The 18,144-nt window shown below is 40.6% G+C and overlaps 2 protein-coding genes across 2 annotated transcripts in view; one reads left to right on the top strand and one right to left on the bottom strand.

The window, feature by feature from the left end:
* Syn2 (Syntrophin-like 2) overlaps nt 1-18,144 on the bottom strand; it is a 102,259-nt gene that overhangs the window by 74,289 nt on the left and 9,826 nt on the right. The gene's annotated exons all lie outside the window — the stretch shown is intronic.
* On the top strand, nt 173-16,117 carry Hey (Hairy/E(spl)-related with YRPW motif). Its single transcript, XM_087350354.1, has 3 exons — nt 173-1,194; nt 1,639-1,856; nt 10,773-16,117. The coding sequence occupies exons 1-3, from the start codon at nt 1,127-1,129 to the stop codon at nt 11,420-11,422; spliced, it is 936 nt and encodes a 311-aa protein (XP_087206480.1). The 5' UTR covers nt 173-1,126; the 3' UTR covers nt 11,423-16,117.

An 18,144-nucleotide genomic window follows, 5' to 3' on the forward strand; every position in this document is an offset into this window, starting at 1 on the left:
CATCACCTTTAAAGCCACCATCCCCTGTGCATTTCAGTATCTGCTAACCTGCCTTTTTCATATTCAACTTTCCCACACTCGCGGAACCCGCGCCAGGGTGAGGGGGGAGGGGGAGGGAGCGTGGCGGTGAGTGGGGCGGCCGGCCGGCCGACAGCGTCAGTGCACGCGCGGACACGAGCACCGCCGGACATGACCGGATGAACGGCAGCGGACGGTCGCCGAGACGTCGTTCGACATAATTGTCGATTATCAACAGGGAGACGCCCGAATTCCGCGCGCAGTTTTAATTGTGTTTCATCTTTTGATTCACTCTTAACAGAATTTTTTATATCTTCTGCAGTTGTGCGTCAGGAAAAAAGAAATCTTAACTGTCTTTCGTTGATAATACTTACGAAGTGGTTTTCGTATTTTGTAAAAGGACTTTATTCGAATTGAATGTTTTATATTTGATGCTGAAGAAGTATTCTACACTTTGTATGAGGGAAGATTTTCTTAGCAACAAAATCTTTACGATTGTGCAGCAGACTGTGTAAATAATTTAGTTTTGCCAACAATTCCTAACAATTGGTCATGATAAGACAGGCCACTTAACAACCAAACAGATTCAACAATATCTGTTCACGGAATTTGTGAATTTTATTTAAGAACGTGGTTTAAAAACGATAGTTTCTAGAGACAACGTTAATTTACTGAAATATACAACTCTGAAGGTGTTTTTTTCTTTTTTTAATATTACTTTTCACTACTTTCGTGTGTTCATATAAAAAGTAGAAGGCTGACTCACGTCTGTTAACCCCGAAATATTTTCTTCTTACTGAAGCCTTGTCAGTGTGATGAAGAGAGTACGATCCGTGACAGTTCTTAGTGTTCAGTGATTGGAGTCTGTGCGAAGCTGAATTTCCGGTTTTGACACATGCCAGTGAATGTTCGCTGACAGCAAACTTGTGTGAACATTCAGCTTCGCACTTCGGGAGAAACATCCGTTAACCTGTGGCGAGTTGTAGTGCCCCGGGGGGCTGCAGTTCCCCCCGACATCGTGGTGGATCCCCAGCCGCCGCTGCAATGGGGCTATAGTGGTGGGCCCAACAACTGGTCGACACCCACAAGTGCCCCTAGCAGACCCCCCATGAAGCGACATCATAGCGAGAGCGACGATTGTGATGACGTCTTTTCGGAGGAATCATCCAAGGATCAGTAAGTCATTTTGCTCCTTAGTGAGTTTTTGAACATGTAGCACGCATGGGTGACACGAGGCATGCATACAGAATTTTGGCTAACAATCCTAAGGGCAAGTGACCACTTGGGAGTCTTAGGCGTAGATAGTGTGATAATATTAAAATCGATCACAAACAAAGAGGGTGTGAATATGTAAATTGGATTAATAAATTTCAGAATAGAGTCCAGTAAACGACGTTTTGCACAAGGTACTGAACCATTACAATTTCATATTACCTTCTACTATTCATCTCTCTTTAAAGCCTACCATGTAGATAAAGTAAACATTGGTAAGTGCTTAGTTATTAGTAAGGCTACAACGTCATTGCGGGCCGGACCGTATTTTACCACATCCTCATTTGAGGATCACACCCTGAAGAAACCCCGTCTTTCCTCACGAAAACTGCGTTATTTCGACTGCAGGTGCTCGTCACCCGGTGACACCGACAGCTGTCAGATGCTGAGTCGTAAGAAGCGACGTGGAATCATCGAGAAACGACGTCGGGATCGTATCAACACGAGCCTCACGGAACTGCGACGTCTGGTGCCCACAGCATTCGAGAAACAGGGATCCGCGAAGCTGGAGAAGGCGGAGATCCTTCAGATGACGGTGGACCATCTCAAGATGCTGCACGCCAAAGGTCAGTTCAGTTATAAAACCTCCCAGGATGTAGTTTGGTTCTTCTTGTAGATATTGACGGTCCAGATGGTTTTACTTACGATGGGGCAGTAAGCGTCTTTGAAAATTTAGCCAGTATCTGCCAGACTACTCGGAGCTGCATCCCAGAAGACATTTTCATACTCGTCGCCGTGAGAAATTCACATCTCATCTGGTTCATTCGATGTTCAGACTCGCCTTTGCATGGCTAAAGTACATGTAAAGCCTTTCTAAATAGGCAGCTGTTGCCTTCCTCCATAATTCGTTAATTCTCATCTGATGCTGACGTTATTATTACAACCAATAGCCGTTTCACCTTTGTGGCTGAAACAGCGTAGTGCCGCACGAGATACAATTATTTCATATTAACACAGATTTCCTGACTCGCTGGGGCGGGGAATCCCAGAGCTGGTGGCTACAGTACAACAGGTGCAGACATGGCGACAATGAGCGCTAGAGTGGCATAAGCAGAAGCGTCCCGTCATTCGCGTGTTAATGTTGCACTAGAGGCAGAGGGCCGAAGATACAGCCCGTGCGTTTACTTTCGAAGTCCTTAAGTTGAATTGTTTACACCAGTTTTAACGTGACGGTGTTGATACTAGGAGTGGAAATCCAGTAACATAGGATACATCGGTAACACACCGGAAGTTGCTACAGGAAGTAGCGTCATGTGGCCAGCTGAAGGGGCTTGGAAGGAACAGGTGTTGGGGGTGGGAAGGATGTGACAGTATATCGGTGTGTGAAGGATTTCAGACTTTCTGTTGACCACACGAGGCTAAGTCAATCCTCTGGGGTAGATAAAACACGCTTTTAACGTATACATGAACTGCTTTTGTCAGAGATTCCAGATAACTCTGTAAAGCAGACTGACTACAGAGTGAACTAGAGGGATCCGAAGATGACTGTCTTCTGAGATGTTGCGTCATGTAGTCTCATTGAAATTGACAGACGTTTCAGAGATACTTGCTGCTTGTTGCCTGAGAGATTTTCGTCTGTTGAAGTAGGCAGTACTTCCGAAATGTCGGTCTGTTTTTAAGAAACTACTCATCGTAATATCCCAGAAGACAAGTCACCTTCACATTAAACCTTAGTAACTTAAAATAAAACAACGTTTCGCATACTCTACTTCCGAAAAATTTGTCGTCAAAATATTGATTTTATATAGGTAATTTTATTTGTTTATTTATTTCGGCTAATATAATACTTTCTTTGCGCCATTTATGAATTGGTTAAAGTTCAGTTGCTGGTACCAGAACATCTTGAGCAAAAATACAATTTTGTCAGATATTTCATATACCTTAGCTGCACGCAGTGGGCGAAAAAGGCTCTATCCACAAGCTCTGTGCATAAGAATTTGACAAGGACTTGTAGGTGCCTGAATCGGATCCTGCCCGTAAAAATTTTCGTTTTCCTTAGTTTGTGCCTTCGATGCTTGGACATTGAGACAAGTGACCAGGTTTTGGAGGAGGTTCTACAGTTTCTCTTCCCACCATTTTATTTCTCCATCTGTCATGTACGTATATAATCAGTATCAGTGTTCCATTCAGCATCATCTAATGTTCTATCGTGCGGTTAAAATTATCCCAATACTCTAACCGCTCAAAAGAGAAGAAAAAGGAAAATGGCTGGATGTAATTTTGAAGACAATGCTGAGCAAATCGAATGACGAGAAGTGAAAAAAGCCGAATGTTGCAAGAGGTGAAGCTGTTTCGAGTCGCTGTAGCGTGAAGTCTGAAAGTGATAAAGGATCTAATTTTTGTTACCACAAACCTGATAAAAACAGTCCAAGTTCTGCTGCCTGAAGGCAGTGGCGGATTGGTTGAGGCAAGCCGTGCTTTCGACTCAAGGCGACTGACCGAGAGATTTATTTGTTATTGATTCATTAATTGGACGGCTGTCTGACCGATAAACCTACGATTTGCTGATTAATTCATTTTATGTTTATTGACATTTGGCGAACATATTAACTGATCTTTTCCTTAAAGGAAAAAAAACTTGCATACTTATATGTCAGACGTAAGTTTCACAGTTACGACATTCATTGTAAAGTCTTCCGTGTTTCGCAGTCTGGTATCGAAAGGTCTCAGATTCGATCCCTACCGTTGTCACTAATAATAATAATAGTATTAATAAAAGTGTATGTATCATAACCAATAACCTGAAGGCGGGAACAAATTTAACTCCCTAAACGTCGTGTATATCAGATATACCTTAGACAGTTTACATTTTTCAATATAATATTCGTTTTATGAATCCGCCATTGTTACAAACATTTAGAGAATTTTTTTAGCTTTTTCAAAACGCTGTAAGAAGTCATAAAATTAAGGAATTAATTTTATATTCCCACACGACAAAGAACGCCTATGGCGTGTTTTATGCACTATATAAGCACTCGATGTTTGATGACGAATGGCGGGAGGCAAAGACATCAAATTCATTTCTCGTGACGCGTGTCATAGAAGGGCGTTTTGTTATAAGCTACCGTTATTGTCAACACTACAAGGACAATTGAGAGGTATTCTCGTATCGCAGTACAGTTTATTTCGTTGTTGGTTACGAAATAAGGGATTTCTCAAACAATATCCCCCCCCCCCCCCCGGGTCTCTTTAGCCACAGATTTAATTTCGATATAGACCTACTTACTGTTTCCGACTAGCGGTAGGAGCCCTAGGGCGGATGATCTGACCCCGCTACTGGATTTGAACCTGCGAGCCCTGGGTGTTCAGTAAAACTGTGTGTGGCATGCGCCTACGGAGCGGGGCACGTGCCCCACGGGGATCACAGTCCGCCACTGTAGCCGCGACTAGCACACGTTCTGCGGTCAGTCAAGCTCCCAGGCTTCGCAACCACAAGAAGATGGCACGAACCATTGTAGGCGGTGAAGAAGAAAGAAATTAGTTCAGCTGCAGGTGTGATGGTGCCAGTTCTCTTCGGCACAGCACGCCAGGAAGACGAACGTGGGACTGGAGAAATAGTTCCATACGTTCTTAACCTCGTTGCTAGATGGGCTTCACGCCTCGGCCGCTGTACTCCTGAGGAAATTGCCCGCTAACCATTGGATGGAAAGACGAATGGGGCCCACGGATGAGTATGTGAGGAGAGAAGCCAGCGGCCCGGATGCCGACTAACTCCATACGGAAGAGTCCTTATTGAGAAGCTGATAGTATTGAAAACTAATCAAGAAATTCCCCGGATTTTATGGAACCCGAAATTTAATTGCGGTTTTCGTAAGAACCCGGTATCGGTCCCTGTCCTGAGACAGATGAATTCAGTCCACTTCTTCCCACTCTATCACCTTACGATTCATTTTAATATTATCCTCCTATGTCTTTCAGAGCTTTTTTCATGTTTTCCGACCAACATTAATTTATAATCGGTTTAATGCGTGCTACATGACTGTCTTCTGAGGTGGACAGATATTTTTAAATGGTAAACGTAGAGATTGTGACCTTCCTTAAGTATTTAAAAGGTGGAACGAAGGTAACATATCCAAATTGTATTCAAGAAGAAATAAGAGCTGATAATATTTGGAGGATCCATTAAGTTCAAAATCACTTTTCTTTTCCTGGATGCTGTTTAAAACCGTAAAAATTAAAATACATAACTGCAAGCTAACCTCTTGTTTTTAATTGGTGTAAATGGTGTGTAAAAACTGGGGATAATATGACAGGAGGCTTGAGAAATACGCATAACGATGAGATTCATAATTGCTATTTATCGTCAAGCACTGTTAAGACTATAAAATTAAGAGGGGTAGCCTGGGTAAAGCATGTAGCATGCGTACAGAATTTTGGTCAGAAAACCTGAACGGAAACTCTCGCTTGAAAGACGTGGACGCAGCTGGAGACAGGATTAAAATAATCTTAAATAAGATGTAAGAATGTGGATTGGATTCATCTAGCTCAGTACGGATAAATTGCAGGGTTCTGTTCGTCTTGTGGATAATAATTATTATTATTTTATAATGAGTAATGTTTTTATTTGTGAAATCTTAAAACGTTGCTGGCTGTCTTTTGAGATGTAGCAGATATTTACAGCAAAATTATGACTTTCATAAAGACTCATGCAATTCTTGTAAACAAAGGCTTCACGTGAAGAATATTTAAACCAGACTAAAAGTGGTTGTTATTTCATTGTTGCGCTGCAACAGGAAGGGTCTCTCCGTCCCTTCTCGCCCTCTTTACAGCAACAGACCCTCCTCTCCAGCACAAAATTATTGGTCTAACCTTGCCGTTTCATTAGAACAACTGGCCCTCAGGTTCGCTACCAGTGTGCTGGCTTCCATCGTGATTGCTGTGCGCTTGTATGCTGTTACGGCTTTATAATGGGTTGAGGAGTGGCAAATGGGTGCAGTCTTCTTCTTGGTCTGTATTTATACCCATTCACCATTTCCCCATGCGACGAACACACAGTAGCGAACCTACTAAATCTGTACTCAACTTCTTACAGTTCTTGTGAGTGCAAACTGAACAGATTGGTTTAGCACTAATACTGTAGATTTGATGTTACGAATGCCGGGTTACCAATTATTTTAATATTATTCATGATTTTCCTCCCTCCAGGCGGAATTCTAAGATCGCCTCCAAACTTCTTGGTGAGATTTGACGTTCGCACGTCGACGAGTCTAGAACCAATTGATCTGTGTGTGCTGTGTGAATAACGAAATTTCTAAATATTCAGTGCCCTAAAGTGCCCGCGGGGTTCACGTTGCCCGCCCATGTATTTTGTGTGATCAGAAAAGAATTAGTACACAACACCTAAACGTGACACTGGGTAAAGTTCCTGTTGTGTAAGTGTTTTTGTTACCGTCATCTGATGCAATATATGAAACAACAACAATCAAGGGCAGGAGTGTATTCGGGGGGGGGGGGGGCAAGCCCGTTGTTAATTTTCGGCTAATTATCCGAGGCGCTTGTTACCGACACAGAAAATATCAGATTATACAGAAGAGATACCAGTGTAACAATATCGATAGGCGTACGGATGTATCGATAAATCTTGCTAGTCCGAGAAGTGGACAGCTTGAAATAATAGGCTTACAGCTTGCAGCTGCGGAATTCCGAGGATAATTCCGCAACAGGCAGTTTTCTGGTTGCCCAGGTGACAGAGAGAGAGAGAGAGAGGTGGCGTGAGAAAGTTGCGGGCGTGACCAGCTGCTCTATTAGAGCAGCTCCCGATCTCCTGGGACCCAAACTGAGACGGGCGCCCCGTGAGGGAACCAGAGATCAGGCAACAGTTGGGGTCACTCCGTGACGTAAAAAAGCAAAGCGCTCTGCCCTTTACTAGGTGCTGTGCAGAGCTCAAGAGGTCTCTAGAGGTTTCTGACGATCGTGTAAGTTCTGTTGTACTCTATCCATCATCGTCTGCTTGGATTTTAACCACAACGGTTCTGAAGCTACGTCTAGTGCGATATTCAAGGTAGCCGGTGGGATGACAGGCATATATTAAGTGCTCTAAATAATTTTATTTCTGCAAAATCGAAAATTAAAGGCCTAATTCGATTGCAACATCATCCGGTATGAACAACCTGTCTTCTATCGCAATATATTTTGCACATAAAAAATTAAGATGTTGCAAAATTCATGTGTGCGTAGGTTTTTCACTACTATCAGTTTATGATCTCCATCAGGAAAAAGAGAAACAAAGAATTTTGGTGACTAATTCAGTTAACCACGTGTGTACATAGCAATGCAGGCGGAAATGCCATCATTACAACAAATGTAAATTGTTTCCTGCCTCATCTATCCCCTCGTACTTGACTGAGAAAGTTAATGTCACAGGACTCTCAGAATTTCAATAGAAATTAAAATATAATAATATCTAAAAGCGGTCAACATAAGGCGTGTGTTTAATGTTTGTTCGTTAATTAACTGAAGTTATATACCGTTTAATAAGATGTGGTAAGTTTATCATAAAATAATCACGCAAACTTTCATTCAAGACAATCAGATCCTACTAGTGGTAATGAATGTTTAGAAGAAAATTTTACGATAATATTGGTAATTACAAGGATAGAGGCCTTGCGACGAGCTGATCACTCAACCAAGGATTCCTACCCAATGTCCAATAGATCAAACAAACCTCCAAAGAGAGGAAAAACGCAGACCCTGCTAAAGACGAAACAAATTGGTGATGACAAGGATCAAATTAATAACGAAGAATTACGATGATACTGACAACGCCACTCGGTGGTACTTTTCTGAGGACGGAACTGTCCATTGGTGGGTCTCTGCTATCACAGGACGACGGGATAACAGCAAAATAGACAGCCCTGTCCAACGGGCGGTAAGACCAATGTGCGATGTTTAATATTATTTTTAAAAAAGTCAGTTGCCCTGGGGTTTTGTTTGGAAGTGAACCAAATTGGGAATTCATGTTCTCAGAGTAATAACCTTCTATCGCCCAGAATCTCGTGGCAATTACAAGCACTTCCCCCCCCCCCTCATTCGCCCCCTTTAGCCATCACGCCCAGCTCAGCCTGCCAACGGCGAAATATAAGAAAACGTCCCAATGTGACCTATGTTTGGACAAACCGTTAAATAAGCATTTTGTATCAATTCTCTGGAAAGTCTGATTTTTCATATCCAATCATAATACAGTACAGTCAAAACCCTCATACAAAGGTAAATCCCTTGAAAATGCGGCGTAGTTTCAACTTTTGGTAACGACGGTAACATTGTGTCCCAATAATTACCTCCTTGGGTCTTGCGTGTTGCCCGGATCCTGGAAAAACGCGACAGACGGGCTCATACAAAACCATAATTTTCAAAAGGGCGGAATGAGGCTGTTTGAGAAAGGGTTCTGAGGATATTTTGACCTAATAAAGACGAATTGACAAGACGGTTGAAAGAATTGCATAATCAGACTCTCCATAATTTCTATTGCTCCAATTATTATTAGGACGATGAAGTCGAGGAGGATGAGATGGGCATAAGATGTAGCGCGTACATTCTGGTTTCAAAGCGTGGAGGAAAGATACCACTCGGAAAACCTAGGCGTAGATGGAAGGATAATATTAAGAGGGATATTACGAAAATACTGTTGGAGGGTGTCGTTTCGATTCATCTGGCTTGGGGTAGGTTCCGACAGTGGGCTCTTGTGAACATGATAATGAACTTCCGGGCTACGTAAGAGGCTGGGAAATACGTGAGCACCTGAGCGTACGTTTAACTTCTCAAGAACGATTCCGCTCTATAGAGTTAGTTAGTCAAGTTACTTAGACTTCGTTGTAATATACTGAATAAAACATATCGAAAGATATCATAAAGACCCTTTTGTTCGCTATTTATAATGACAACAGCTGTCTTCTGACCTGGCAGACCGTATTACTTGATGGTCCATTCCGTAGAAAGTCCTGGTAAGTGTCGAAACAATAAAAGATACTGTATGTACATATTTTACGAAAGATAGCGGCAGAAAAATTGAGTGTTGAGAGCTTGACACCAATAGGTCGGCAGACCGCGGATAGCCCCACCGCAACATGCTACAGTTTCAAGATTTATATTTTCAAGAACGCAGATTCGCACTGGACCATGACGGGAGAAGAGCCCTGGCGGCTAGATTCATCTGATTCCCACGGGGCAAGAAGAGTAGAAGCCACGTCTCTGTCTCTGTCTTAACTTAACCACAGTTTCCAGCCCACTCTACCAGAATCCTGATCTGATACACTCGTAACACGACGTTCCTCTGTACTGTCCAGTTGGTACAGAAAACTTAACTCACTCTTCACTACCTGCACTCTGATCCACTAAAGGAATAATGTATAAAAGACAAATTTTTGTATGAAAATGGCTGTCTTCTGGGACGTTACATCTCACAAGATATTTAGCCTTTTCTTGTTCAGGTGAAGTTTGGTTCAGGCGTTAACGCAAGTGATGATGCGCGTTCTGGGCGACTGTCGACTGTTACACGTGTTGAGAGATCGATCGAAGTATACGAGATAATCGAAGAATCGTTATTGTCGATATTCTATCCGAAATGATCGTAAGAAAACCGTTGCACGAATGGCTTGAGATCAAATAAGAGAAATGAATTGACGACACCGTATGGTTGTCGGAGGTTGGCGGCGTTTCGGAGGAATCTACTGTCTTCATCCTCAGGAAAGTTGTATACTTTGCTAATACAGAAACGGTTCGATTAATGAGATTCAAAACGTGGGTCGCGCGCGTGCAACCGCTTCTCGCTGTGATAGCCATAAAAAGCTGTTAAACTGGCAGGTAAAAAACGTGACGTAACGAAGTCAAATTTTCCTGTCTCGCTGACCCCGTGGGAATCTACTTACAGTATCATATTTCATGCTAAAGTACCGTTAACATAGCAGTAGCTTATGTTCTAATGAGTACGGAAGCACACATGACTTTTATTGGGAAGTCCTTACATCGAAACCAGAAGATTAATCCCACTTACGTCACCTTTGCTTCGTAATCGGGAGTTTCCGTGTTAAAATCCCGGTCCGGAGATCGGTTATCTTGCATAAAGTTTTTCAGTTTTCCTCTGTCCCCCCCCCCCCCCCCCCCCCCAACCAGGTGTCAGGATACGCAGGCCACGGCCACAAACTTCCATGTCCTTTCTAATTCGTATATCATCCTGTCGTCCGTCGCTGGAAATGCGAGCTACTGAAGGCGACATTAAACAATCGATAAATTGGCCAAAAAAAGTTAAATATACTTGGAACTTACATGTTCCCAAGCTACTTTATTAAGCACTCCAGACGTTTATGAAACTGTGATTACTAAAAGTCAACATTTTATCGTAGTAATTCACAGATTGTGTTTGAGAACAGTGCTAAAAAGAGTGCTTGGGCCTAACAAGGGGAAAGAAAAATGAGAATAAATAATATTTCGGTGCCATATCCCAGAAGACAACCATTTTCTCACATGGTTGTCTATATTTCCCACAGGTATGGACGCCCTGGCGTACGACCCCCACAAGTTCGCAATGGACTACCAACACATCGGGTTCCGGGAGTGCGCTGCAGAGGTTGCTCGCTATCTAGTGACCGTCGAGGGCATGGACATCCAAGACCCACTGCGCCTGCGTCTCATGTCCCATCTGCAGTGCTTCGCGGCACAGCGCGAGCTAGCTGCGAAACAAGCAGCGGTAGCTACAGCCTCCTCGTGGAGCTACGGCGGCGCCAGTGGCCCACAACATTACCCTCCATCCCCCGGTTCAGCATCACAAATGATACCTCCTCCCCCGCCCCCTATACCACCACCATCGCAGCATGGTCATCACGATGCGACCTCGGGTGGAGGCTTGACCACCTATGACATCACCTCGACGTCTTCACCATCTTGCGGACAGACGCCTTCATCGTCTGTGAACACGTCGGCGACAACGACGAGACAGCAAGGACAGTCCCAGACGACGTTGACGCAGCTGACGACCGCTACCTCAGCGTCACCCTTGGGATACTCGCACCATCAGTATCACATGAATTTGAACTCTTTCCCCAGCGCTGCAAGCCATCACCAGAATGCCTTTAACTCTAGCAGTGGCAGTTCTCAGATGAAACCATATCGGCCGTGGGGCGCGGAGGTCGCGTACTGAGACATCAGCATCCAAACCCTTCCATTTCGTTACTGAACATAAGCGAAGTTCTTAAACTGGAGGAACTGGTAACGTGGAAAATTCGTACCGCGCGGAATTTCAGTTCTGAGAAAGAAATTTGCTAGGCACTCAGCCTTATCAGCATGGTATATAAATTAGACGTTTAGGAAATTTTACCATGGTTAAGGACCGATGCGACGAGTAGTAATACGAACTGCCTTATACAAGTTAATCATAACTGATTTTGATTAACTGTGAGGTGGGTGATTCTTCACAGATTTCATCCCATCGACAAATTTGTTTCATTAATGTTATCAGTTTGTGATGACATAGCTATGGTCCTCAAGATGTCGGACGTTTTTACAATACTGAGCTGGCAAGACTTCTTTTTCTTTTACATACGTGAGTAAACATGCCTTTCTGAAATTATGAAAGTGTTCCGTTGCGACTCTACATTTCTTGCTTTGATTTTCTGTCTGTCAATAAACAACTTATTAAAGAGTCGAAATGTTATAAACGTACTTATCACAAAACGTCGCTTAGGGGAGTAATAGGTGCATTGCTAAACGTTTTGTTTTGTGCTAAAAATTAATAAATTTTTCACTTCTTGAAATCCAGCAAGGCCGGATTCGATGTTTTCACGGTGTTGAGTCCGAAGATGGCTGTCTTCTGGGTTGTTGGGCCGTGTAGTCTGGTAGAAGTTTACCGACGTTTCAGAGACCCTTGCTCAGTAATGACTGAAAACTAATATTAGAATTATCAACCCTTTAGAACACTGTGGTAAATATATATACCACCTGATTTAATATTAAATAATTCTGCATTTCGTATGATTCTCAGAAGAAAGCGATTATTTCTTTAAGCAGCATTTACCAACTCATTATTGTAACAGAGTCGCGTTACATTTTCTACGGTGTAGGAACTGAATTTTTAAATATAGTTTACGTGAGCTTCATGCTTCAGAGATTTAAATGACAAGTACAAAGTCCCTCAGGAACATCATACAGACGCTCATCATAGGTCATAATGTAAATAGTAACAATTAATTGTAACTCCTTCGCCAGTGGCGTCACAACGCTTGTCAATAAGACTTCGAAGTGTTATTTTCAATTGCCGAAAATGAAGTGGAAGGGTCAATGATGCTGATGTATTAAGGTCAAAGTTGTTCAAAACGAGCCTCTTTTTGTAGTATCTACGATATGAAACATGCTAGTCGAATTATTAATTTATTTTCTTACCAATAAAATATCGAAAGAACACAGGAAACATGGACGCATATTGTCGTATGTTATCTAAGTTACATTTTTTTCAATGTGAAATCCAACTTTTGCACGTTAGTTATTTGTAAAAATGATAAAAATATTTTTATACTTCTATTTTCTGAAATAAGGTATGAAAGAAATATTGAAGAGAGGGACAAAGTCCCAGCAACTACGCCGAGTACCAATGTAACGAGTATTTTTACACTGATTTATTTACAAGCAACAAAACTTCCCAACTCTTAACTCCATAACTGAAAAAGACGAGAAACTCAATAACAATTGACTTTGACCACTTAATTTCGTAGCCTACAACTAAAGTCAAAGGAAAGTAATAAATTTAGACGGAATATGAGATTTTCGCGATGCTTTTATGCAAAAGATCATATGGATGCAAAATACATGTGTGGAATATAAATGTATCTTCATCACCCTTCACTCACTACAACATAGTGTCCATTCACTACATAATCATCAATAAATAACAATTTCTTGAGCATGCGCACTGTTACTAAGTTAAGAGCTTATTTATATTTGCGTCGTTTCAGTTTACCATTGATAATACCTTTTCGTGTTCTGTTTTATTACAGTAATCTTCACAATATTACCAGTGAAATTTGAATTTTATAAAGAAAATTTACAGTTTTCATTCAGTACCTCGATATACATATTTGAATTAATATTTACAATGACATAAGTCACAGAATCAACGGATCATTAAAAAAATGATTTCTGGCACAGAATGAACGCCATAACACGAGGAAAACCTTGAATTTAAAATGCAAAGTTAGAATGAGATCGTGTCCTGAACGCGAGACACTCCAGCGAATGGTTCGTGTGGGAGAAAACCACATTTATTTCTGGTTTCTTTAACGAAGCTGTCAGTAGCGCAGACAAATCGCGTCGAATGATAGGATGATTCATGAATGATGAATCAGAAAAATAACAGACGTGGCTTAATTTTCGGTGCTATCCGAGCATTTACCTGGAAAGACTGAGGGAATATCCAGTCTCTGAACCGAGGTTTAAACCCGAAAGCTCCCGAATGCGAAGCAGGAATGCTAACCATTCGGCAGCGACGCTGGGTGCAGAGCGCTCGCTCAGTCTGACTCCGGGCTCGTCCTGAGACCCGTAATACGCGGTGTCCGTGACCAGAATTCACGAACTTCCTGCTACAGGCTGTCAAGAAACAAGTACTGCATTCTCGCGCCACTGAAAATTCGCCTTCGACCGCAGCATACAGAATGAGTGTCTTGTGAGACTGGCGAAGCAACTGACTGCTTTGAGCAAGACAGTTTTCCCGGATTCGTATTAATCCTTAATCCTAACCCAGAATGTTTATTTCGGCGACCATTGTAATCAAAATGAAACATATCTTTCAAAACTGAATTCAATAGTACAGTCATTGCATATTTCATTTAAAACTGTCTACGCACACGTAAGCTTGTTACCAGTGCATTGCTGTTCTTAGCTCTTCAAGCTCTGTAGTGAGAATACCTGAAGGATCTGTCTGTCTGTCTGTCTGTCGCGGTTTTCCTAGGGGTAAGCAACCCGCATTATCATGTATAATTGTTGCTTAACAACGAGATGCAAAGTTAGATTATTACACAATATTGACCTTGGGTCATTATAGCAACAATGATGTGATACAATAAAATTTGGAATGAGTGTGTACTCCAAAGAGTACTCCTTTCCAGTCTCGTACGCCGTAAGTAGATTGTGTGTGTATTTTTAAAACCTGAGACTAACGTAACACCCGATAGAACAGAATCCCTGAGATGCTAATAGCCGCTTAATTAGTTAATTATAAATTCTGCGCCCTTTACAGAACCCAAAGTTTCATTACCAACGCAATAATCGATGTCATTAACAACTCACATTCCATCAGAAGAGAGACAAAATTTCATTTAACTTCATTAATAAGTTTATTAAAGACGGACACGTTTCTTAGACATTGAAAACAGTTATTCAGAGATCAGAATTAGAACAAATTTTACTTAACGCCAGAAGCATCATGTTCCCTTCAATTTCGATCTAATCCAAAACTTTTAGTGAGTCTCCATCTGTGGGGTCGCATTTTTATTGCAAAATTTGTGCTTTCACAACGTTTGATCAGAATTTCTGTTAGAAATACGCCTTATTTTTGTTTCCATGGCAACTTAGAAATTCAGTTTATTGTTAAGTTACGTAATGGTTAGTTTAAAATGGCAACAGACAACAAGGAAATTGCACACTCGAAATAAACTGACATATAACCGTTTATATGTCAGTGGTAATTATGTATACCACCTGCATTTGCATTTATATCTCTGCATGTCTTTCACAGATTCTGTTCTTGGGTTTCATTGGTTCTCGTAATAAGTAAGAAACTTTCCGATTACTGAAGTACATTCGTATCTGAAATTTGGTATATTTTCTTAGAGGTTAGAATCGCATTCATAAGTACCTTTGAGATGTTAAAATCACAAGAACGCCCATGCCATAGCATGAAAAAGGTAAAGTAAATGCTCAGTGCCTTAGTCTCACAAGAACTGTAATGTACATCCAGACGGTCTGCACGAAACAAGTCAGTCATTTATTCTCTATGTAATCTGGTATCTTCAATCTAATGGAGCCAATGATATTTGTACATAGTAGATCCTACAGCAATCCACTTCTTTTGAAGTTGCCATATTACGATTCCATCCACCGTCTTCAACATACCATCACAATAATTTTGCATATGGAAATGTTTCTTTAATATCGTTACATTTCAATAATTTTTAAACATACTTATCAAAGCAAGAATTCAGTAAGAAAAAGGGAAATTAAACTAAGTCCATACTGCCGTGTCCTTGAGAAGGTGAAAGTGGTCCAGTTGGTCAAGAAATTTTCCGCGTTTAATGGAACCCCAAAGTTCATAACCGTGTTCATAAAGACCGTATCCTGAGTCATCTGAACACAGAGTTTTCCGCCCAAGGGATGTTATTAAATATAGGATTCATGTGTTCATAATAAATTCTGAAATGGCACAAGCCAGACTACAAAATCGGTTAACTGAAGAATATTATTCGCTTCTACCCGCTTTACTGGAGTAAAATAAAGCAGTCTGTTTCCTTTCCCTTATTCTTACGCAATGAATTTTTGTATATTTTGTAGCCAATGCTAATAGGACCTTTGCTCTCTACTGTAATTTATCATGATTTACATGAAAAGTGCCTTTAATATTGGCCCTTTTAGAAAATAAACAAAAATACACAAGTACTTTAGGGTTTGAAGTTATAGAATAACATGTACTTCAGCTTCACTGCACGATCGATCTCTCAAATGACTGTACATAGAATATCATAGAATATAAGATCTCAACGTATTTTTCTTCCTAGTAAATATTATAAACAGAAGACGATCTCAATTGTGATGAAAAATGCAATAAAAGTTTTAGGTTGGTTTTTGTAAATTTTATTTTATTTAATTACCTTTAACCCCTCTTCTTCCCATGCAGCAGCTTCTAAGAATTAAAAACTGAAGAACAGAAACAGCAGAGATGAGAAATGTCTTAAGACTCTTATTTGAATCAAAGACAAGAATTAAAATAAATTAGAAACTTGAATGAGGTAGAATAGTTTAAAGAGATTAAATTCCGAATTTACACATTACGAAAGTTACATAATAACTTCTAGTCGACAGTCATGCATGATTTTCTGGCAGGTTATAGCAGTGGTTCCCAAATTATTTTATTCTGAGTGTCGATGATGTGAAAAAAAAGGTTGAGAGGCAATCCTCACAACCTGTAATAAGTTCATTAAAATATAATTTAGCGATTTAAAATATCTCATTAGTAAACCTTAATTTTATTTATGAAATATTTTTATTAACTGCATATTTATAATTAAATTTGGGCCTCTTATAATTAGAGTATTAGTCTACGAAAAATATTCACTGTTTTGTTGATAAAGTTGTCATATAACATTAATTGCCGCTTTGAAGCAGAAACTTGGCAATGAACGAACATTCTGCTCACAGGGCAGTCATTATGAAGAAGTATACTATCCCAATGAACAACCAATGGTATGAATGTGTGCTCCAATGTATCCCTACTTGCAACACCCACAGAAGTTCCGCCATGTGTCATAGATCAGTCGCATTGCATCTACAAAGACGACTACACTATGTGTAGATTATTTGTACCTGTTTTTAGAAATTATAAAAATTCGCATAGCCCGATAAACTCCAAATTCAGATCTCGTCGATGGCATTTTGCCAGAAGAGCGCATCAGTATATTTGCATAATCAAAAATCTTTGGTCTGACAACGTAAAATAGAGGGATGTATCTCATGCCAGAAGGGCGTAATGCTGATGTCACTCTACACAGAGAAACACAGTCACATTTGGGCATATTGAACATTTGTCAATAAGAACAAAAATTTAGATTCCTATAAATCAGTAATTTTGTTGTTACGCCCTTTTGGCACGATGCCCACGAGATGCAAATGATATTAATGTTCACATGATGATACCATTACGACGAATAAAAGTACTTTTCGCTCGTTCATGGCCTACTATGTGTCTTCAAACAACGCTATAAAACAAATTCATATGTGGTAACATTCAGCAATGGTAACCTATTTTCTGTTTTATTTCTGAAGACATTAGGAAGACGTTAGCTTCAGGATGAGTTGTCCTACACCCCCGTTTGTGCTTCTGCTCGTTAAAAACGTCAATAACCGAAAAGAATTGTATATGTAGATTTTCTTCAGAAGAAATACACGAACAGAAAGGGGAAGACAATACGTTGAAGCAAACAAAAACTGTAAATCCCCTGTGACTGACTACTCTACCGTGTGATCACGTGTTGAACTTCCCCGTACATTAGTACCAACATTCCGCACGAATAATTTTGAAGAAGCGAACGTTGGCCGGAGTCTGTAAGGTGCAAGCAGTGTGGTGGGATGGGAGAGGTGTCCGGACGCTGACAGAAAGAACGGGTTCAAAAAAATCTCTTTGTTTCCTCGTACGGGTTGAATGTTCTAAAACTGTATTCGTGTGTGTAGAACTACAAATGTTTTCTATTCTGTCTTTTTAATGGGTCTTGGTAAAAATAAATGAGAAAAATGTCTGGTTGTACCACGTGTACAAAAATATTTTGTAGATTTGTATAATGAATAGACTTCCTTTGAATCACAAACAAGATAACTGCATTGTTTTTATGTTATTTATGGCAATGTTCCTATAGCAGACGTATACAGCGTTGAATTTAGGGTCGGATTTAGACGTTTTCTGTTTTACGAGCTTTCATTATACGCGGCTATTCGCAGGAACGTAACCCTCTGTATAACTACAGTCACCTGTATACAACAAGAAAGATTAATATCCGTTTGTATCTCAGTTATTTAAAACTACAATTAATATAATTAATGTATGAAAAGTGGCAGATTCTAACAAAGGAGACTATTCCAAACTATGAGATGTCACAGAAATAGTGC

The sequence above is a fragment of the Zootermopsis nevadensis genome, unplaced genomic scaffold (genome assembly GCF_977971745.1).
Source record: "Zootermopsis nevadensis isolate Lab colony 2312 unplaced genomic scaffold, Znev_1.0 Znev_ptg000017l, whole genome shotgun sequence".
Lineage (NCBI taxonomy): Eukaryota > Metazoa > Arthropoda > Insecta > Blattodea > Termopsidae > Zootermopsis > Zootermopsis nevadensis.